This window comes from Notolabrus celidotus, chromosome 4, assembly GCF_009762535.1.
Source record: "Notolabrus celidotus isolate fNotCel1 chromosome 4, fNotCel1.pri, whole genome shotgun sequence".
Taxonomy (NCBI): Eukaryota; Metazoa; Chordata; class Actinopteri; order Labriformes; family Labridae; genus Notolabrus; species Notolabrus celidotus.
In genome coordinates, this window is record NC_048275.1 from 21,861,688 (window position 1) to 21,884,295 (window position 22,608).

Sequence of the window (22,608 nt, forward strand, 5' to 3'; positions counted from 1 at the left end):
GAAGGCCAAGGTTATAGAAATGTAGACAGATTGAAAAATTAAAAAGGCCAGAGCAGGTGGACAGAGCGAGAGCGAGAGAGAGAGCGAGAGAGAGGGAGAGGGAGAGAGAGTAAGAGAGAGAGAGAGAGAGTAAGAGAGAGAGAGAGAGAGGCAGATAGAAGAAGTACTACCATATTAGATCTGGCGGTATAGTAGAGCTCCTCAACACAGTCCAGATAGGGCTCAGATTCACACTGGTCAGCAAGACAGAGCGAGAGAGACCTCAGTTAATACATTAACCTGGACTGATGGAGGGATCGGGGAGGAGGAGTGGAGACACGGATGATTGGTGAAAAATGGATTAAGGCCAAAATGGGCTCTGAAGTCTGCAGTTCAGCAAGACAGAGAAGGAGGGAGATACTGTAATATTAATCTGAAGAGTAGAGAGGATGAATGGGGGTAAAGGCCGAGGGAGAGATGAGTAAAATGGAGTAGATGGGGGTTTAAAAATCAACGAAACTGAGGAGGAGAGACAAAAGATTACATTAAAATGTCATGGTTACAAAAACAGATATATCTTTAGTGGCATCTTTTTCCCCCTTTGGTACTTGGCTGGATTTCTATTAAATTGAGACCCCATTTTACCCTTATCCAGGTTTCAGAGCATCTTTAAGGTTGGGATTATTTTTTATTTAGTCATACAGATGATATTAAACATGCCCAAAGTGACTCAAGCCTTTGACTCCTTGAACCATTTATGTACCAAACCTCTGCCAATAACCCAGATTTTACCAATAAGCATGGTAATAGTTTAGTGCTATGTAAAGGCTCAACATACTGTAGCCCTGTGATCTAAGTGGATGGGTCTTGTAGAGCGAAACAGAAAACCAGGTCAGCAAAACAAAGACAGACCCCAAGGATGAAGACTGAAGGGCAAAAGGGATGAATGTAGATGAATGTCCTTAAGACCTACAGTGATGTCTGTCTCATAACTTTACTCCACTTTATAAATTGATAGGTGGGGGGGAGAGGAGAAATCTGGAGAGATATTAGGTTTGATTTTCTTGAAGAAAAGAGCAATACCAAGGTTGATTTGTGGAGAAGGAGCAAGTGCAAAAGAAAGAAAAGAAGTAGAAGGGAGTGAGAGAGCGGGGTCTTTGTCAAGAAGCTGTGGCCTGCACCATCTTATTTGTTCACACTTCCTCAGTTATCAGATCAACTCATCAAGCAACTGCAACAAAAACTTAGAGTAAACATTAGACTGTTCTTCAATCTGACACCCATTTTCATCTGTTTCTTCGATTCCCATCTAACCTGAAATACATTTGTCCATTGCTGCCTGCTTGTATATAAGCTTGTATTTAGCACGAGTGCTATTATCTGCAGGGCTACCAGCTCACATTTCCTGCTATCTTCACTTATCGCTGCTAATGCCGAGTTTTTGGTGGCAGGCTTAAAACAATGTTTAGGTTGTTTACCCTGCTGCAGCTCTGTGCAGCAGTAAGACTCAAGCTCTGTTTGTGTTACACCTGGGTATAACTTCTAGGTCTACGTACTAGGAGCAAGTGTAATACTGTTAAGTTATACAAGTCGGCCCATTCTGGGTTATATGAACAGAATAACGGTCACAGAGAAAATGGCCAAGGCAGTACCGTACGTCTTGCTGAGGTTGATGAATGAAAGTGGGTTAAGATAAGAGAGAGTATCCTTAATCCATGATTGGACACTCAGACGTTGAGCTGATTTTAAGGTTTCGTTTTGTCCAGTAAGTCCTATTTGAATTAATCAAAGAGCTCTACCCTCAACCTACAGCATGTGTCAGATAGAAACAGGGCGCTGTCCCCACCCTGGTGGTGCTGATTGCTCTCAGGTTTTTAGGCTGAATGAGGCTGTCGTCTCTGAGCTGTCAATGCTGTCCAGTCCTGTGAAAGTGAGGGAACTCTCTCAAAGTCAATGATTATGCTGCTATATAATCACAGTTTTCCATTTCCCTGTTGAAAGCTTCTGTTTGTTTGTTATTGTGGTGTTTAGTTTTGTTTTGAGAACACTTTTATAGTTTGCGTACAGCTCTATGACTTTACATCCTTAACTGTCTGTATTTTTTAATGTATTTTTCTGGGTTGTGTTGTCATACCGTCCGCAGATATTTTGACTGTAGGAGAGAATGGATAGAAGTGTGTCATAGATAAGTCTGTTGTAAGAGATGCGACAGACTTCATTTATGTCCAGCTGGTGCACTCGTCCCTAGATGCTTGTATCAACCCAGCGATAGCCATTTAAAGCAAAAACACAGGTTCCAATCTGAACTCACTTTGGGCATCTCTCCTAACCTTGTCCCTAAAAGAGAGCCAAAACACTCTGGGAAGAATTTCAAAAGGTTGAATCAAAGCTAAAATTCTTGCAAGATGCCAAGTTAAGGGGAAAAATCAGTTTAAAGATCAATAAACAAAGACGAAATAGCATGCACTGTAGCATATTCGAACGCAGCAGGTCAGTAATTTGATTTCATCGCTTTACCGTGTAGCTAAAATATTTCTGAACCAGGGCTGACATAGGTTGAACATCACAAAACTACCAGAGTGAACTTTGTGAACTTTGAGAACGGGCTTCATATCTGGCTGAATACAAACTGAGGCCAACACCGATTGTTCGTTGTGCTTCCTGTGATTAGAGGAGAGGATCTGGCATGCCGGCTCTGGTGAAGTGACCCAACCAAACAGACATACGCACACACATACACACACATGCCACGGATTAAACTCACCGGCTCATGATGAGGTTCTGTCTCCTTTCTCAACGGAGGGTCAAACTTCACCTGACCAACTGTGAAAGACGTGAAAGAAGTAAGAAGAACAGGACAGAGCAAGAAATAAAACAAAATGCAGTATTAGATAACATTTAAAAATTCATCTCCTCTGTGCAGTTCCGTCCCAAAACTCTATGTTTGAACTCACAGTTAATCTCCGACAGCGTCTTTCCTTCCCTGGCGCTCCTGCTGGTGGAACGAATACGATGAGGAACAGAGACCGGAGACTATCAGGAAAGAGACACACACACACACACAATCAATGAGCTTTTCAGATTATACACAGTCTTGAGGTTTACACAGTGCTTGAAAAGATTACAATAGGTTTTAGAAAAAAACGGGTCTCTCTGCTATTTCCTGTTGGTGGGATTTGATGACACAGCAAAAACAGGCAGCCACACTCTACAACCAGACAAACAAAACATTAGCAACACAGTAGACGGAAAACACAATCTTGGCATCACGGAACAGCCACTGATGACCTGCCCTCTGACCCAGGCTGTGTTAATGTTTGTCCGTAATACGCTCATATAAATAACTGCTGAATCCTTTTGCCAGGTGATAGTTTGTCTCCTTAAATAAAGGGGGATACACATTATTTCATGACTATAGTGTTAATGTTTATACAGCACAACTACTCATTCACAAATAAACAACAACTCTGAACAACCCAAGCTCATCCTTGTAGACAAATTACAAACACAGCAACCTCAAAACCATGCTTGCACAGCACTGGAAAACATCCAAACCAAGACTGCACAAAAATGCATCTCTTCAAGCCACGCCTCCTGCACTGAGTCGCTGATATTTTTTCATTGGAAAACCCAATTGTGACAGATGTATTGTGTAATGCATTTCTATATAATAAAATAAATCTCATGACTTGTAGCTCTTAAAGATGGCTTCCAAAAAACAGACGTTTCTGAGCACTTCCTCCCTCTTTAATTGCCAACTGTGCTTTCAAACTTCTACATGGAGGGACAAAAATAGCCTTAGATCTGGGACAAAAAAATAACTCCACATGATTGTTAATGTATTTTGCAAATGTAATCTAACCTGAATGTGGTTTTAAAGCTAAGGTGTGTCTCATTTGTGTAGCCTCTTTCAAGCATGCCTTAAGCTGTGTCTGTGTTGGACAGCCACTGCCACCGAACATGAATGAAATAAACATCCTTCTTTAAAAAATTTGGTGTGGTTGATCCACGTTGGCATTAATGCTGTCATAGAAGTAAGCTTTTGTTTTGGGGATCAGAGTGCTACTTTAAAGATGGAATACAAATATAGTTCCATGCAAATCAAAAGAATCACATATTTAGAAATGAGTTTGATCGCTAGCAGTAGCGTTGAATAAAGCCTGGTTCCATCCAGTGAAAAAGTAGTAAACATGTAACCTCACCTTGAATAACAAAGTGTTTTTTTAACACTGTGGGGTTTGCATGATCAAAAGAAAATACATACAGTTCTCTTATTAGCTTTAGAGGTGATGAAGGTGCATTGAGATCCTTGGGCAGAGGTTTACTGTGCATTCCAAATACTAAAATGAAAATAAAAGGGGACAGAGCGTTCGCAGTGAGGGGTCCGACACTCTGGAACCATCTGATTGAGGAGATCAGGTCTGCTGAGTCAGTGGGGTCTTTCAAATCCCTTATTAAAACATACTTTTATCACAGAGCCTTCCCCGGATTTTATCTGAATTTTATTGGACTTTATTTTATTTTAACCGTCTTAAGAAATATATTTTAAAATAATTGTATTCCTTAAAATATGTTGTATGTCTTTATCTTTACTTGTGTGTTTTTATGAACTGCCTGTATTATTTTGCTGCCCATGTAAAGCACTTTGTAACCTGTTTTTTGAAAAGTGCTCTACAAATAAAATTACTATTATTATTAAGGTGATCAGTCTTTGTATTGACCATACAGATGTATGTGGTATCAATCTTTACACTGACTCCCAGAAATAAAGTCATTAAGCCTATTTTTAGAGCTTAATACCAGTGACAGAATGACAGTTGAACTGTTTCTGCAACTTGTATGGTAATCCATAAACTGTCTAAAAGTCATTGCTTATTTCCATGACAGCACCAGAAGCCCCTCCACTTTCTGTTCATTCAGTTCTGTGGTCCCCAAACTTAAAAAGAAAACACTGACAGCTTTGTTTGTGTTAGAATGACATCACTGCAGACACTGCAGCCCAAACTAGTACCTTCCTGCGGGCTGCAAAACGGGGTGCACGTCGAGCACCGGGGCTTATGGGTAGGAAATGACCCCTGTACTTAAACTAAAGAGGAGGTAGTGGATAGGTAGTGGAGAAAAGAGGACAGAAGAAAAGAGGAAGGGAGAAATAAGGAGAAGAGAAAGGTAGAAAGAAAGGAGAAGTGCTACAAGGAGGAAAGAGGAAGAAGAGAAGATGAAAGCCAAGGAGTGATATAAGAAAGAAAAAAAAAGGAAAGGAAGAGACCAGAGGCGGCAAGGAGAGGACAGAAAGAGAAGGACAAAGAGCAGGAAGATGAGTCACAGGTGCTGGGGCAAAATAGAAACTGAGCCTGAGGAGGGTGAACAAGAGCTAAAGAAGAGGAATTTCATGGAGACATTAGGAGAGAGAAGCAAGACCCAGAAAAACAACATCATTGGTGTGTTAACCTGTTTACAAGTGTGATAAAGACTTATGTTTGGAAAGCAAAGCCGGAGAAGGTCAAAGGTTACCTCAGGTTCAGGGTCGTCATCATCAAAGTCGTTGAATGTGCTGTGGTCAGGGTTGTTGGATTTGTCCAGCAGCTCTATAGCTAGCGTCCTGCTGAGAGGCTGCGACACAAACGGGTGCTGGAGGAAAGCAAAAAAGAGACAGTGTGAATGTCAGGTTATTCTATTTATCCATATCCACATACATGTTATGTAACTGTATCATACCTTCTGTATTTACACACACTAGTGCAGAAAATGTTGACTGAGTAACTTGGAAATGGGGCTGTCACATAATTTTCCCTGCAAAGCATGCTCTCACTTTACTTTTTAACAATACTCTGGCAACATAAAAAATATCAATTGTGGCATCCTTAATGCAGTGTTTAGTCTTTAGTAAAGGTATATCTGGAAAAAGTAACCTCACAGAGAGCCATCCAGTCTGCTTGTTTTGAAGACTTGTACACATCTATTGCTCACCTGCAGCAGTTTCTCAGCTGTGGGCCTCTTCTTTGGGTTCTTGGTGAGGGCCAGTTTGACAAAATGGTGGAAGTTATTTGTCCTGTCATCCAGTAAAGAGACAGAGACGGACAGAGAGAAAAAAATGTGAATGGTTAAAGCCCAGTTTGATCAATCTCTTAAGTATGGCATCTTCTTGTGTCTTAGTAACTAAAAATAAATAAATAATACAGATTAGTAAGCAGGGTCTGTGTCTTACCACTTGAGTTTATCTTTCAACTTTGGAGGCTGGAAGTTACTCTTGGTCATTAGGAAGAGAGCCCTGTGGGTAAAAAAAAAGGAGAAGAAAAAAATAAGCCTATTGACTACTATAGTGATCAGATCAAAACAAAGGTACTAACAGTGTAGATTGCTGGACTCTATCATGTGTTGAAATACAGAGCTAATTTTGAACAATGCACACGGTTTCACTTCATCTGCATGTCTGCTCAGCTATCATCACGCATTTCTCTGCCTACCTCATAGGGTGCAGGTCAAACATGGGCGGCTGCAGTTCAGCCAGCTCTATTGCAGTAATGCCCACAGCCCAGATATCACACAGCTGGTTGTAGCCTCCTTTCCTCTCCACTGCTGCTACCTCTGGAGCCATCCTGTGTAGAGAGGGAGTGAGAGAAGAGAGAAGGGCAACAGAGAGAAGAAGGGCATGAAAACAAATTTAAAAGAAACAGGAACACTGTTTTTCATCAAGACCTTAATCATTCTAAGTAAAGGGACCCACTCAAAGACATCATTTGTATTTCCATGCTTTCATTCCTGGTTTGTGAAGGCAGTATAAAAAAATGGTGAATACGCTGACTGTAACACAATAAGTGCATTGGAAAATAGTTTTTGTTATGTTCTTGTGGAATGAACCATTACATAATTCCCCTCCTCTGCCCGACGTAAAAAATGTAATTGAGTTTTGCCTTTTTTCTCCAGCTCACATTGTGAAATTACTTGTCTCCAAAGCCAGAATTCAATTGGGAAAGGAAGCTTTTTGGATGCATCTACAAGTGAAACGAAGTAAAGTTTGAGTCAAGGCTGACCAGGGCTCCCTTCTGGCAGAAATCTCTGATCTTAATGAGGACAAACCCAGAAACTAAGGTTAAAAAGTCTGACTGACATCTTCTTGCATCAATAGGTAACGTGTTAGGGGAGAACGGGGTTGGTTGTCACACGGGTTGGTCGGCACACTCGGACATTTTCAGAATTAGGATCAGAGCTCACCTACATGGTCTTCTCTGGAGTAAGACAGCTGAACTTGAGGTGAGAGGACTTTTTGTGTTTTTCATGTCAGATTGTAAATATTCAGCTCCTCAGTATTTTTCTTCTAGGCTTTTAACAAAACAAGTGTTACCCTTACAAAGTGTGAGGGGAAAGCTATAGTTTAGATTTTTATTAGCTAGCTAAATAGTTGTTAGATGGTTGTTAGCCTTGATGCTAGCAAAAAATTCCAGTTGGGGTTGGTCATCACATTCTCTTTGGGGTTGGTTGTCACGTAACCAAGCGAGCCGTATGCAACCCTGGTGGTGAGGCTTTCAGCAGTGTGTCTGCCCCCCTGGTGGCTGGCCCCCACAGCGTCTTGTGACGTTACGCTGTAGGGCGGAGCTTATTACAGTGGCTTCACAGGCTCTGGCTGCACAATGGCGGCGCCCAGGAGAGGGATTTTTTGGCTTCAGAACGGTACAACAGCAAGAGGCGGAGCAACGCTGTCCATTTTTATTTACAGTCTATAGTAACAACCAACCCCTATGTTGGCAAAATCATGAATGGTGAAATGAGTTGGAGTGCGCAGACCCTACATTTGCAGTGACTGCATGTAGCCTAGTTGAGTAGGCCATTATTGTTAGGCCTGTTTGTTTTGTTCTTTATGTTGTTATATAGGCTGGCCTAAAGATGTGTTTCCTGTTCATGTTCCTTGTTCATTTTATGTTAAAATGCATTAAGTTATGTAGGCCTATCACTTGTCAGTGCAATTCAACTTTCAAATTTAGTTCTGCCTTCTTGCCTTTTTTAAAAGATTTTTCCCATTGAAATACCATTGTGACAACCAACCCCATAGTGTGTGACAACCATCCCCGTGATGGGGTTGGTTGTCACAATGTGTCTTTGATAGTTATTTAGTTATTATTTAAAATGAGTTGTAAAATGAGAGGGATACACATTTCAAGCCAACACCTTAAGCTTCAATTTAATGTAGGAATGACTATTGAAAGATGTTTTGATGATGAGCAATCATCAAACCATTAAAAAGTGTGACAACCGGGTGCAGACTTGGCCTACTGGTTAAGTTGCACGCCCATGTAGCGGGCAGCCCGGGTTCGAATCCAGCCTGTGGCTCCTTCCCCGCATGTCATTCCCCCACTCTCTCCCAGTTTCCTACACTATCCACTGTTCTCTCCCTCTATCAATAAAGGTGTAAAAGCCCCAAAAATATAACTTTAAAAAAAAAAAAAAAAAAAAAGTGTGACAACCAACCCCGTTCTCCCCTATCTAGCTGCATGATTATTGTTATGTCAATAAAGAATAGCAGACACAACTTACCAGTATGGGGTTCCGATAAATGACTTCCTCTTGGCAAGGGTCGCTGTGATCTGGGCCGATACACCGAAGTCAGCTATGGAGTGAAAAAGAAGAGAAAAGGGAGTATAAAGAAAAAGGGTGTGAAAATGAAGAGGAAGGGCAGGAATTTTGTTTTGGAGGAATAGATTAAAAAAATTGGGGAGGATGAGAAGGGGCAGAGAAGAGAGGGAGGGAGAAACCAAGTCAGTAAATGAGGCCAGTCAGATTCAGTCTTTCGAAGCAGAAGGAAATTGCAGAAGCCTTGCGTGTTACTCTCACCTAGTTTAACATAGCCGTTGTCTGTCAGGAGGATGTTGGCCCCCTGTCAGAAACAAACACGCCACACATCAGAATACACCATGACAGATCACATATCAGTAAAAATGAATGTGGTAAGTGAAGTCAGGAGTGTAATTTGTTCTAATGTGGTTTGCATGATCACTGCAGCCAACAGCTTTGAATCAATAATCATTCTCTCTGTCTAAACACCATCTGCTGTCTGCACAAGTACTGAGGGATCACTTTTCATTGACAACACCACTGAAAACTGATGACTGCATTCTTTTCCTAACTTTGATGAATTAATAATGATGGACAGAATTACACAAAAATTATAATTAATTAGTCCTTTCAGGAGGGAGTCACAAACAGTATATTTCATTTGTAACTCAGAAAGGCACTGGAGTTTTGCTGACATGCATACTCACCTTAATGTCTCTGTGCATTTTGCCTTTATTGTGTAAGTAGTATAAACCCTGCAAACACAAAGAAGTTGGTGTTATGGGCTGTTATGGCATCACAATGGTACAGTACTATGGTCAAAATAACCTCACAGCACTGAAATATATAATAGGTCTACATTTTTTCAGTTTTTAAGAACTGCATAAGGAGATACTAAGATATGTTTAACAGTTGGATTAGTGGAACATGTTCTGTCATTGATTAATAACAATTGGCAGCAGGTATATATCATCTGTGCCTCTTCTGAATGACTGGCTTCAGTGTGTAATGCTTACTCTTTCCAATGTTTTGTCTGTGATGTCATTTTCTTTCTTCGTTTTCACAATTAATAAGTCATATTATTTTTTTCCTTTTAAGCGACAGTTTGGTCTTTGGACTATGACAGCTGCCTGACCTGACTAATATACAGCTGATGATACAGCTAATAACAACTCTCATTCAAGAATCAATTCTTAAGTATGTAGTCATGAAAAACCAGAGCTTTGGTCACACAGGGCCCGTGTCCACTAACATGTTTTTTTACAGCGTTAGTGGACACGACCTCAACTTCAAAGCACTTCTCATCTGCGCTTACTGTTGTTGGTTACGACAGTTGTCCAAGAGCACTCAGTTTCCCTTAGTAGCGACTTATTAGCCTGATTGAAACAGGTCTGTTTGCTCACTATTTGCTATCATTCATTTAATGAAATTTTAAAAAGAACATGTCCTGAAAACAAATGACTTAAAGCATGTTGTAGCATTACCACTGTTGTTGGTAAAGATTATATCAGAAGTCTGACTCCTTCTTGATTATGATTGGTCAATGATGAAGAAGAGACACTGACGAGCATGTCAGCAATGGTCCAAAAGTTGCTACATTTACTCAGCTACTTCAAAATATATGGCCCAAAATCATAACACAAGTTAGATAGTGCACTATTGTGGACCTCTGCTTGAGGAAATGTTTCGAAACTGGACCTTTTGGAATTTTAACTGAGTTAAAGTTAAACTGAGACAGTTGCAGCAAAGTAAAGGAGCAATGCTACAAACTGTACCTATTTACTGTAACAAAAATATGAAAATAGACAAAATAGTGTTACCTGCAGGGTCTCTCGTGACATGTAGGCTATCTGTGACTCTGACAAAGGCCCGGTTACTGGAGGAGGAAAACAAGGAAGAGAGATAGAGAGTTAGACACTGAGACATTAGAGGAAGAGATGAAAAACAGTATGAAAGTTGATTCAAACAAAACACACCAAAAAAAAAAGTGCCTTTGTGTGTATGATGGTGCACGTCATTCTTACCATGATAGATATCCTGCAGAGAACCTCCCCCACAGTACTCCATACTGATCCATAACTTGTCTCTCCTGCACACACACACACACACACACACACACACACACACACACACACACACACACACACACACACACACACACACACACACACACACACACACACACACACACACACACACACACACACACACACACACAACACTGTGTCAGTACAAACATGTCACAAAAGTAGTTTCTTTCTCACAAACACCAGCTCCTTCACACACAGATACATGCTACTGTATAATGCTTTCATGTCACGCACTGTTATAGAGCTCATAATCAATTCATTGAACAAATGAAGCACTCTTACCGGAGATAACTGCCAAAATAGGCTACGATGTTGGAGTGCTTACAGTCCTTCATCATTATAATCTCCTGCTGGACAACAGCAAAGTCCTCACCTGGAGGGAACACATATACACACACACACACACACACACATTAGAATGGACATGTTTTTCCAAACCATAATGAAGCAACGAAAAGAGGAGAAGTCGGTATGACTCTCTGGAACTTCTGAAAATGATTGTAAAAAGATGGTAAATGGGGAAAAGAATGAGTGAGCTATTGAGATAAGAGCTGAAATGAAGAGCAACATGTGGAATAAAGGAATAGAAAGAAAGATAACTCACCCGGTTCCAGTTTGATGACTTTGATAGCAGCCAGCTCTCCTGTGTTTACATTGCGAGCCTAAAGGAGGTAAGATAAGAGAAAGTGAGTCATTAGAGGCTAGAAAACATACGTCCAAGATTTGGCAACAATGAGATAGATTAAAGTGGTATTTGACTGGACTTGGGAAAAGACAGAGAGAAAGTGAAGCTGTTTTCAATCAGCTGCAAAGCACAATGATGCAAACATCCAATGAACATCAGGCAAGCTTTCACCAGAGAGGAAGCTCATAAACCACTTTCACATGACACAATTATGACACCAAATATGGCACGGGATGGGAGGACAGGAAAGTACATGTAAAACAGCATAATATCTGTTAATGTGAATGTAACATGAGAATGATCAAAAACAGATTTTCTTTTAAAAAGTCACTTAAACAAATGCTGATAAATTCCTCATAGACATTATTATGTAATCACTGTTTTGAAAGTCTTTGTTTTATTCATTTTTGGTGCCATGTGTTTGTGACAATTTTGTTTTTGTTTACATTATTTGTAGTTTAATGCTACTTATCGTTTATTTGCTCAGATACTTAGTTTATTTTTCATTTTCATTCTTGATTTTTATAATTGGCTGCTATTGTATCTTTGTTTTATGGATAATGTGTGATTTTAAATAATTGTTTTTCTTGTTTTTGTTTTGTTGTGTGGACCCCAGGAAGACTAGCAACCACAATGTGGAAGCTAATGGAGATCCTAATAAATAAATACATAAAGAAAAAAAAATGTACAGGATATTTCTCAGAAAGAAATAACAACAACACTCAATCTGACTGATCATAAATCGCAAGATCTACTATTATACCACTGTACACTAGCAGATAAGAGCATATTCAAGTTTCCACTTTGAGGATATTCATCTGGATCATGGAAATTATCCATGATGTATGTTTCTCAATTGTTTTTATCAAGATCTGCAAATAATTCATCATATTTCTTTCCATAACACCCAGCAATAAAGACAATCTTTTTCCACTATGCAAAGCCACACTATGGTGAATATTCAAATGAGTGTAAGCACATAAGCCCCTCAGAGTCGTGGATCCCCAACACAGGCCCTGCTGCTCTGACAGAGACATGCATGGGACAAACAGCAGCAGGGTACAAAAAGTGTAACTTAATATTTTCCAGGGGGATGAATCCCCTTTAGAAATGTTAATCCATTTGTGGACCACAAATCCTTTATCACATCAAGTGCAACATTTATGCTGTTGTCCAAAGCAGAATTTGTGTACCAGAAAAAAAAACATTTCATAACATTGGCATAATCTGCATTACTAATCTCAAGGCTGGGATTTGGCATATTTTTCTCTTATGACATAGTATGCAATATTTTTTTCTGTTTTTTATTTCATCCTGTTTCTCTGACCAGAAAGCACACCAGTATGTTGTTTGTATTTTTTGCCAAACTATCAGAATTCCTGCAGAGTAACTCACACACTCTCAAATGCACACTAAGATAAGGCGGGATGACACAACAGGAAGTCTAAAAAGGTTTTCCTGTATTCCTGAAAAGCTGACATTTACGAAAAAGCAGGGGATTTTGCAGTATTTTCTATAAATACTGAGCTGTGTTTACATTTACCAGCAGTGCTGCTGGCAGGGGAGGGGAGGAATTCTATATGAAACATGCATGAATAAAAGATGGCCTTTCAGAGGAGACATGAATTGCTCGTTTTTCTCAGGCCAAGAATGTGCAAATATGACTGAGAGAGATAAATGTGTGAGGGACTAACACAGTGTGAGAGAGAAGTTTTGCATTAACTAAGTTTCAACACTAGAGACGAAACAAGAGCTTGACTAATGTGTTTGCCCATGATCTGGATATATTTACTAATGCTATGGTGTCATTATTTCTATTTTCAATGGAAGGACTAACAGAAACACCCGTATGTGCACTCATGCTGGCTCACAAGCATATTTATCCAACATCAGAAAGAAAAATACATAAATATTCTGGTCTGTTCACTGTACTGGGAGATTAACTGAAGTGTAATCTTCATGTGTTACAGGAACATCCAACAGGATCTGATCTGGAGTCTATTAGGATCTGATTTCTATTATCACATCAGGAGGGACATTTTAACCCTCCTGTTGTGGCGCAGGTCAAATTGACCCTTTTAAAAGTCTATTTTAGGCAATATATACCTTCCAAACCAGCTGAATGCAGCATAAAAATATGGGCAGCATGTGACAGAAGAAGTGTTGTGTTAATTGATCAACATCACTTCATAAAAAAAATCTAAATCAAAATTTAAAATAAAATAAACAAAAATGTATGTCTTGTAAAACTATTGTATTTATATTTAGGGCTTTCCAATGTACATTTAAAAAAGGTTTAACATTAATTTGAATGAAAAACGAGTGAGTTATCCTCATTGAACCATGATCTGCGAGAATTAAAGAACACCAATGGACTAAATATTGATTTAAAGTTAAAGTAGGTGGAGTTAAATTAGATTAGATTGGTATTTTCTTTGGGTTCTGACACTTTTGGATAATTGAATATGCCCCGGTTCAAACTGATCCAGGAACATTATTGCTGTTCCAGATAAACGAACATAACAGGAGGGTTAATACAAGTCAAACACTAGATTGATTCTTTTTACTCCTACAGATTAAGATAAATAATAAAAAAATAAGGCTCTCTCTCTGATTTTGGCTAGGGCTGTTAAGAAGCAACTCATTTTAAAGTTATTAAATTAAAATTTAAATCCTGAATAAAAGACTAAAATCTAGTCTAAAAGTAAGAAACTAGGCTGAGCATAATTCATTTTCAGCACCACCAGCCTTCAGTCCTCCTTGCAGGTTAACATCCACATGCCTGTGCTGCCTGGTAACATATTGCTCTGGTAGGGTGGGTATATGCAAGTTTAACCAAACAAGGCAAACATACTTCTTAATCTCCATTTTCTATATCCAAATACTGACAAACCATCCAGTGCTACGAGATACCATCTGTCATCTGTGCTTGTTGACATCTGTGTAGCACCATAGTGTTAATGCAGTAGCCATTAACCAGAGCAACAGCCCTGGCTCAGGGTGGGTGTCAGCTACAGGTTAGATACAACATATTGACTGGCATTTCAGGCATACAATATTAAAAATATGAATAATTTGTTTAACTGACTCTTAATTCTGGTGCGAATTTTCCACCACTCAGTAGTCTAAAAGCACACACCCCTGGATCAGAGCATACCACAGACCCTTTATGCACGTCTTATCCCTTGGTTAAGTCTCTCTACAGAGTTAGATTAGGCAAGCATGTCCTAAAAATACTTCACTTAGCATTAAAATGACTGTGCAATAACAGCAGAGACCGTTTAACAGGAGAAAGTGTAGCCAACAATCTAAAGGAAGGCTTGCACCGCACTGCAAAAAGCCAGCCTTCAAAAACAAATATACAAAAAATGGGGGTATATTACTTAAACTAAGCAAAATTATAGACTTTCCAAAACAAGTAAAAATATTTAACCTCAATGAACCCAGAAATACCTTGAAATAAGTGTATTTTCACTAATAACAAGTACATTTTTCTTGATAGAAATAACAAAATATGAGACTTCTTTTCTCAATATGTTGAAAAATATTCTTAAATTAAGTAAATACTAATACCATTATTTTTTTTATTTTTTTTTGGGAGGGGCTTTTACACTTTTTATTTGAAGAGGAGAGGACAGTGGATAGTGCAGGAAAGTGGGAGAGAGTGGGGGAATGTCATGCGGGAAAGAGGCCACAGACTGGATTCAAACCACTAAGTCTGCGCCCTAGTGCCGTTATCTTGCACTAATAACATGCACTAGACATTACATTTCTTGACACCGGCAAAGTTAAAATTAATTTACTTCTCTCGATGGAAAGACAAAAGTCAAGAATATATTTCTCATTATGTAGGATCATTGTCTGCCTTGTAATTTGGAAGAACTTATCTGAATGTATATCTATTATTTTTGTTTGAAACGGTTTGAAATGTTAAATGTTTAAATATTAAGTATCAGTTTACAGTACTGTGCCAACTGTACTAATATATAGTAGTACATATTTTCTATTGTTTCATTGAAAATAAAACAGTGCATTACATTTGTCTGTCCTTTGTTTTAATTGTGTGAAGAGATACAATTGTGTCAAAGTAATTTCTTATTTCATGCTTGAAATAAAAAAATATTACTCTGAAAAAGCAGTTTTATACTTGTGAGTGTTGATGAAACAGCTTTGTAACAGTTGATATTCTAGTTTCAAGCATGTATTACTCTGTAATATCTTACTGAGATCATTTAGGACCAAAACACCAAAAACAAGTGAAACACTAACATAAAAACTGCTTAGTGAGAAAAACTATCTTATCAGGCAAAAAATAAACAAATTTCACCCTTATCTGAGATCTTCAATCTAACTTAGATTTCAGTTTTTGCAGTCCACTGTCATCTATTTCATTTGTGATACAGTGATACATGACGATGCACCTGAAATGCCTACTCAGCATTAGAAGTGATCGCCACCACGGAAGGATGAAAAGAGAGAGAAGTATCAACAAGGCAGATGGACTGTAGAAACATGTTGCAGACAAAACAAAACAAAGGGCTCCCTAAAAACTACAGGGAGAGCAAACACACACACAGAGATGTATTAGTAATAATAAAGATATACTTTTTTGTTGTTGCTGCGTCTGAGACAACAAAAAGTTTTTTCCTCAGTGAAAGAGGAAGATCAAGTAAAAAAAGAACAGAGGCTAGGGAAGAACGTCAGACACAACAAAATAGAGCAACAGAGGGAGGGAACAGATACAAAGAGACACACAGAGAGCAGAAGAAGAAGAAGAAGAGAGACTGTGAGCACAGAGCAGAGACAGTATGTCTTCAGTCAGCAGACAGAGCAGAGATGACTCATACAGCTCAGTGCCACTGTTAGTGGCAACAACACACAGCCTGAATCGACTTGACTGGCTGACTGTTGTGACCGACTGAAGCATGCCGGCGTCTGGTTAGGGAGGCTGAGGACTTCTAGGTTTTGATCACCAGCTAACTAATGAGGTCCCTGAGCTGTGTGCACAAGCATCAGTAAAGTCCTTCTGACAGTTTCATGAGTCGGAGTTTGTCCAACAGCAAAGAAACAAATCATGCTCGGCTAATCAGAAACAAATAAACAACAACCTTATACATTTTTATGCTGAATCAAACTCTGATTTAGCACTAACTAGTGTGAGTGAGTAAATGATACCAAATAAATTAGCATAAAAGCAAATTAGTCTTCTTGAAGGACTCATTAATGATGGACTCTGTAGATCCCCTCTGTGCAACCAGACACGAGCAGGAAGAATTATTTCCTGACATTCAAGACATAAATGTTTGCTGATTGAGAAGTACCTAAAGAAAGTTTATTATGTTCAAACATAAAGCAAATTTGAAAAGGTACATTTAATTTAATTTGGGTGAACAGACCACATTACAGCTAAGCAACTGCAGCTAGAGTTCTCATTTTTATGTTACATTGAGTAAAAGACAATGACAGACAAACAGGAAAAGAAACTGAGGTAACAGAGTCTGTGACATGTGTGTGGTAAAAGCAAGCGGCAACCTCCGGTCTCAAAATATGAAGCTGATGCGGAAGTGTTATAAACTGCAATTCATCGAGAATCCTCTTGAGGCTGGCTGCAGAAACACTAGAAACCACATAGACACCAATTCAAAAAAGACGATCTTTGCAGCATTAATAAACATGTTTACAGCCTGGTTCAAAAAACAGCTTGGCTCTACATAGCTAATTTCTCTATCGGCACACACTGGGTGTGCTTGAATGAGTTGTTTAAGTTGGGTAGTTGTTTATTGTTGTGCATCTAAAATGTCCTTTTTTCTGTACCCACCTCATAAATGGAAAAATTCAATAAAAATATTTTGACAAAAAAAGGGGATCAACACATTTTAAATGTAAAAAATGCAGGCGTATCTTAAAAACAGAAGCAAAACTCTTAAATAAATGAAGTTTAGTATTGTTTTTTGCTGTATGAGAAAGGTTTGATCCATGTTACTATTACAGTTCAACCATCAGTTACACCTCTTTAAGACCGTGCGTGCGTGCGTGCGTGCGTGCGTGCGTGCGTGCGTGCGTGCGTGCGTGCGTGCGTGCGTGCGTGCGTGCGTGCGTGCGTGCGTGCGTGCGTGCGGAGGATCAGTGTGGCATTTCACTCTCGTCTTTCTCTCTAACTATGAAAACAAACAAGACCAACCCGAGCAGCAGCTGCTAGCCATGCTATGCTAATCACCACACTTAGCTTAAATGGGCTGCAAACGAAAACAAAAGAGGAGCTGTCTGACTTTGATACTCTATAAGTGAATTAATGTTCATTCACTTACTACCACCTGTGCTGCTTACAGTTAATCCGGCCAGCTGGTAAGTCCTGTAAGGTCAAGTCTGGGCAAGCGACTTGTCTGATTGACTGACTTATTTAAAGGTCAGAGGTCATGTCAGTGGAGTGGATGTTGCAACAGAGACGAGTCATCTCAGGTCATGAGTTTGTGTCTGAGGGATCACTAACTTAACTGTCTTACTTTTCTACTGCTGAAGATGGAAATTAGCAGAGACTTAGATTATACAACAGCTCTCTAAGTAGCACATTTAATATGTTAATCAGAAAGGACAGCCATTTTTTAAAAAGCTGTTACTTCAGCTCATCCCAGATTATTATATTAGTTTGTTTAGACCTGATTCAGCCTCACTACTAAGTAACTGGCCCCTCTCTTGAAGTAGCTTGTATTATGTTGTAATGCATCCAGACTGAATATAATATGATGTGCTTCAATGTACCCTTATTTATAGCCGAGTTCTGCATGCACATGAAGCCAATTTCTGCCTTTTGCATTAAACGGTTTACAACACAGTATTTTGAATTCTAATATATGACGGTGGTAATTTGTAACTTGACTTTTTTCAGATGACTATTCATTTCTGATTCCTTCACAAAGACTAGGTCTTCCCACAGCATAATTCAGTACAGTACAGTACAGTACAGTACAGTACAGCATATAACTCTGTCTGGACATTTTCCTTAAAAAAATATCCGAATAGATTTACTTAATTAAACTTTTCTTTTATCATATGAAGTAAGCAGGGTTCCCACTCTTTTCCAGAGACCATTTTCCAGGACATTTCCAGGACATTTTCAGTGAAGTTTTGAACTCTAAATTTTAATGAATGGGGATGTGTTTTTTAATTGTGTCAGGTCGCACGCAGTCATGTTGGAATAATTTTCCTGGACAATACGTGATTTTCCAGGACATTTGACTTTTTCTCCCATTTTCCAGGTCTTTTCCAGTACTGGAGAACTGGTCAACTGTTTTCCATGTTTTCCAGGACGCGTGGGAACCCTGAGTAAGTTAGTTAATGATGCTTAGTTTTGTTAGGGAAAGCGTTCCTTCAATAATGTTCGTTCATATTAAAAATGTGGAAAATGTAGTTTTAGAAGTGAAAATGTTTAGCCAGTGGGTTTTTATGGCAGATTGGAATCCTGACCGGGTGAGCAGGACCCTGACCTGAAGCTCACCACCTGGCTACTAGCTAAATACAAGTTGACAGAAAATATTGATTTAAAGATGATTCATTTCATTTTATTTTAATTTGATGCTCAGACCATGATCACATGGTATGGAGCCGCAGAACATAAATTACAAATAACAAAAAACAATACAATGATGGCACACGGCATGGTTCGAGTACAGCAGATCTTACTTAAACAAAGGAAGGACATTCTTCAGAAAAGCCCCTAATTTACAGATAAGTTTGGCTTATCTGATTGCAAAAGTAGAATTAAATTAAACATAGAGGGACGTTTGAAATAATACCTGGGTATGAACCTCTCTAATTATTCAGAATGCTTGTGTTCCTGCATTTAAACAAAATATGGTACTCATCGCCCGCACATAATCGTGACAAAGGTTACAAATCCTATCTTTTCTATCCGGGCCTTTATACCTTCCAGTGACCTTGGGGATCCTGGTGTTCTTCGTTCTAAAATTACAGATAGCCTGTCTATACTTCTGGTTTTAAAATAACAAATGATTTAACTCTTTTAAATCCTTCTTCTTTATACTGCAAATTCATCCACCCAGCAGAGCCAGAGAACAGATGATTTCATTGATTCAAAACTTATTTATTTATTAATCTAAAACAATTATCCTGATACTTCCACAGTTGGTAGTGTTTTTGTGGAACAATCAAAAGAACAGGCCTTCTCATGTAACTTTAAAAGTCATCTGACATTTTCTTTTACTTCACCACTCCTTTAACTCTGCCAAAGTCCATTAATGGTTCTGTTTTGTGTTCACTTTGTGTCCGTCTGATATAATTTGGAAGTCCTCTCCTTTGATTTAGTAGATGTCGCTTCTGCTCAGCTCCTTGTGTCTTCTAACCTTCCTCGCTGTTTCCGCACTGTTTCCTCTCTTTTGCTTGTCTTTGCAGGTGACTAGTCAGCCATTTACCACCTATGTAAAGTTGTATGCTCGCCATACCAATTAAAAGTGATATTAAAAGTATCCTTTATGTTGTTTATCCATCTAATGTTTTTGCCACAGTGTCAACAGACAGAGGTGAAATGTGCTGGATGCCTTTCCATGAATATTTCATTGGATGCATGGGATCAGTTTTACCCTGGCAAGGCTGTGCTGTAGAGAAATAAAACACCATTGTTGGGGGTTTTGACCAATCAGACTCAAGTATCTAATGCAGCTGATAACACCACAATAACTATGTCATCTTCCTGGTCACCTCTTCTCTTAATTGTCAGGACAGCTAGGAAAAGTTTCCCACTAAACTCCCCTTGGTTATATGACATCAGCACACATTCATCAATCTGTGTCTTGACCTTATCAAGTCCTTATTTGATAAGAAAGAATACAACAGCTATTAGTGAGCCTAACAATAGCCTGGAGGAGGGGGGCACACACACACACAAACACACATGTAGGAGCAGCCCTGTAGAACCAGAGCCTTCTGCAGGGAGCGTTGGTGTTAAACCACCCAGGGGCGACAATAAAAGCAACAGTTGGTTACTCAGTTCCCTGGACAAGATTTTTCCAAGAGATATGAGGTGATTTAAGGTGACTTTCCCACTGAAAAAACATGCTACTGTGACCTTAAAGACACCCATTAGCTAAGGTCATGTTGGCCTTTTCTTTGTTTTTACTTCACTCATTAACATAAAATAACGGCACATAGTGATACTCATTTCTGAAATGTGACGTCACTACAGCCACATGAATCATCTTCACTCCTTGTTGTAAGTTTAAAGATATAATTTTCCCTTACTTTGGTTAAGAGCCTTAAAATATTATACATCAAGATGTTTATGAACAAACTGACACTGGGCTCAAGAGGATACACTTTGTTGTCATTTCTGAAACATTCTCTTCAAAGCACTGAAACAAAAATCTCTTTCAGACTTGTATCTTTTGATTCTCTCCCTGAACTATAGGGTTAACAATAAAGCTGTAATTATTAATTGTCATTTATCAAATTAATCTGTCTATGACTTCTTAAAATTTGACTTTTTTTAAAGGCATCTTAAAGCTGCTGTTGGTAGTCGTGATATAAACATCAGTTCGAAGAGAGATTTTGAATGTCAACACTACCCCACCCCTTTCTGCTCCCGTAATCCAGCCCACAAAAGATCGTTGTGCGAGCCTCTATCATGAAGTAGTGGCTTCCCAGCTAATCAGGGCGACGTAGTGGGGCCGCAACTCGACCAATCAGGACGGAGGATTGGAGATTAGCTATGATTGGTCCATCATAACGGGAATGAAGGAAATAATAGCATTGCTTTATACGTAGAAAGGGGCGTCGCCAGGACTTCTGGGCCCCCTGAAAAGATATCTCAGTGGTCCCCATCACCACAGCCAGCCCTACAAAATATAACATGGCTGCTATAATACTGGTTTATTTGCATTATACAAAAATATATGCTTAAAACTATCCTGGTTAACTGACTCGGTTCTAAGCTACATACCAACACTTTTTTATATATTTTTTTAACAATTTCTCCAAGTGTAACTGCACAATATTGACCTTTAGACTGTCCACCTCTTTAAACAAGATTATTTGTAGCCAAGTAACATGTTGAATAACAGCAAGGGGGCATTATTGGTATAATCTAACCTCATGAAGTAAAAGAAAACAGCCATTGATATGTGGCTTCTGGAAAAACTGATTGATTGATTGATTGATTGGTTGATTGATTAACTGATTAGATTATCTCAAAGACATTGATCAACAAATTAATCAACTACAATAGAGGTCATCACATGCATCCCTTCTCAATGATGATGGCCACCACTGTTGTGAAAGACACTTTCATTTGCATGACAACTGAGCGTTAAAAAGCAGAGTTCATTCAGTGGTGGTGTTTTTACTCAAAATAGTGAACAAACAACTCTGCAGCTTGTTTTCTCTAGAAGCTTACTTGAGACAGCGTCACAGCTCAGCCTTTAATAAACACAGGGCCCCAGGAGGGAACAGGTGAGGCGAGAAGCTGCCTGCAATCAAGTGTTTTAATGAATGCACCTGTCTTTTAACTAAAAGCCCACTCACTCAAGCAGAACACCCATAAATGCGCTCTAACGTACGCTCACTAACACACTCACCGGAATCATCCAAAAGCTCCTAGGGCCACTACAATTTAGCAAAGTAACTTCTTATTTCAAATCCTTCTTCTTTATAATGCAAATTCGACCACCCGGCAGAGTCATTTAATCCAGGATTAGGAATTAAAAAAAGGCCTTGTTCATGGAGGAGGCTACGGGCTCTGTCAGAGGTAATAAAATGTTCTGTTGTTTCAAATGCAACTTAACTGGGCTGACAGAAAATCACTGCACCGGAGCTCTGCTGCAAGCAAGACGACTCAATGCAGGAGGCACAAGATCACCCTGCTACTAAACAAAATTAAGTTGTAGAAGAAGAAGTTAGTGTTGCACATGTTCAAGTGTCTGTTTCTGCCTTTGAACGAACGGTATCTACATGTTGTGTCGACCTGCACAGTCACATGGCAGCACACACTTCACACACTCCTGCTACACTGACCCACCCTAACACTTTGAATGTGTAGGTATGGTGTAGACACAAGATCAGACAGCAGATAAATATATTCCTGGTACTTTTCACTGTTAACATAAATGTTTCTTGATATGCATTTGGATGGTGTTAAGAAGTTTTTTAACCCGAGTCAGGGTTTGAGCGCTCCATCACAAGAGCACACAATCTCAAAATAGGATTTGACAATTGTAGTTTACATGGTGCCAAGATTTTGTGAACTGGTTCAGCAGCAGAGCTGTAGCAGGGCTCAGGTAGGAACACAAAGGTGCTGTT

General features: G+C 39.2%; 1 protein-coding gene across 14 annotated transcripts in view; it reads right to left on the bottom strand.

Annotated features, from left to right (window-relative positions):
- LOC117811481 (mitogen-activated protein kinase kinase kinase kinase 3-like) overlaps positions 1-22,608 on the bottom strand; it is a 52,766-nt gene that overhangs the window by 21,120 nt on the left and 9,038 nt on the right. For 7 of the 14 annotated variants that reach the window (XM_034681789.1, XM_034681786.1, XM_034681777.1 and 4 more), the window contains exons 2-15: positions 11,221-11,278; positions 10,899-10,989; positions 10,551-10,615; positions 10,347-10,402; positions 9,234-9,281; positions 8,806-8,848; positions 8,509-8,581; positions 6,444-6,575; positions 6,185-6,247; positions 5,947-6,028; positions 5,491-5,607; positions 2,934-3,012; positions 2,744-2,802; positions 171-233 (exon numbers count right to left, since the gene is read on the bottom strand). In XM_034681789.1, the coding sequence (XP_034537680.1) occupies positions 171-233; positions 2,744-2,802; positions 2,934-3,012; positions 5,491-5,607; positions 5,947-6,028; positions 6,185-6,247; positions 6,444-6,575; positions 8,509-8,581; positions 8,806-8,848; positions 9,234-9,281; positions 10,347-10,402; positions 10,551-10,615; positions 10,899-10,989; positions 11,221-11,278 (1,029 nt within the window). The remainder of the gene's footprint in view (positions 1-170; positions 234-2,743; positions 2,803-2,933; positions 3,013-5,490; positions 5,608-5,946; positions 6,029-6,184; positions 6,248-6,443; positions 6,576-8,508; positions 8,582-8,805; positions 8,849-9,233; positions 9,282-10,346; positions 10,403-10,550; positions 10,616-10,898; positions 10,990-11,220; positions 11,279-22,608) is intronic. The other 7 variants (XM_034681788.1, XM_034681790.1, XM_034681785.1 and 4 more) reach the window with 1 other exon arrangement.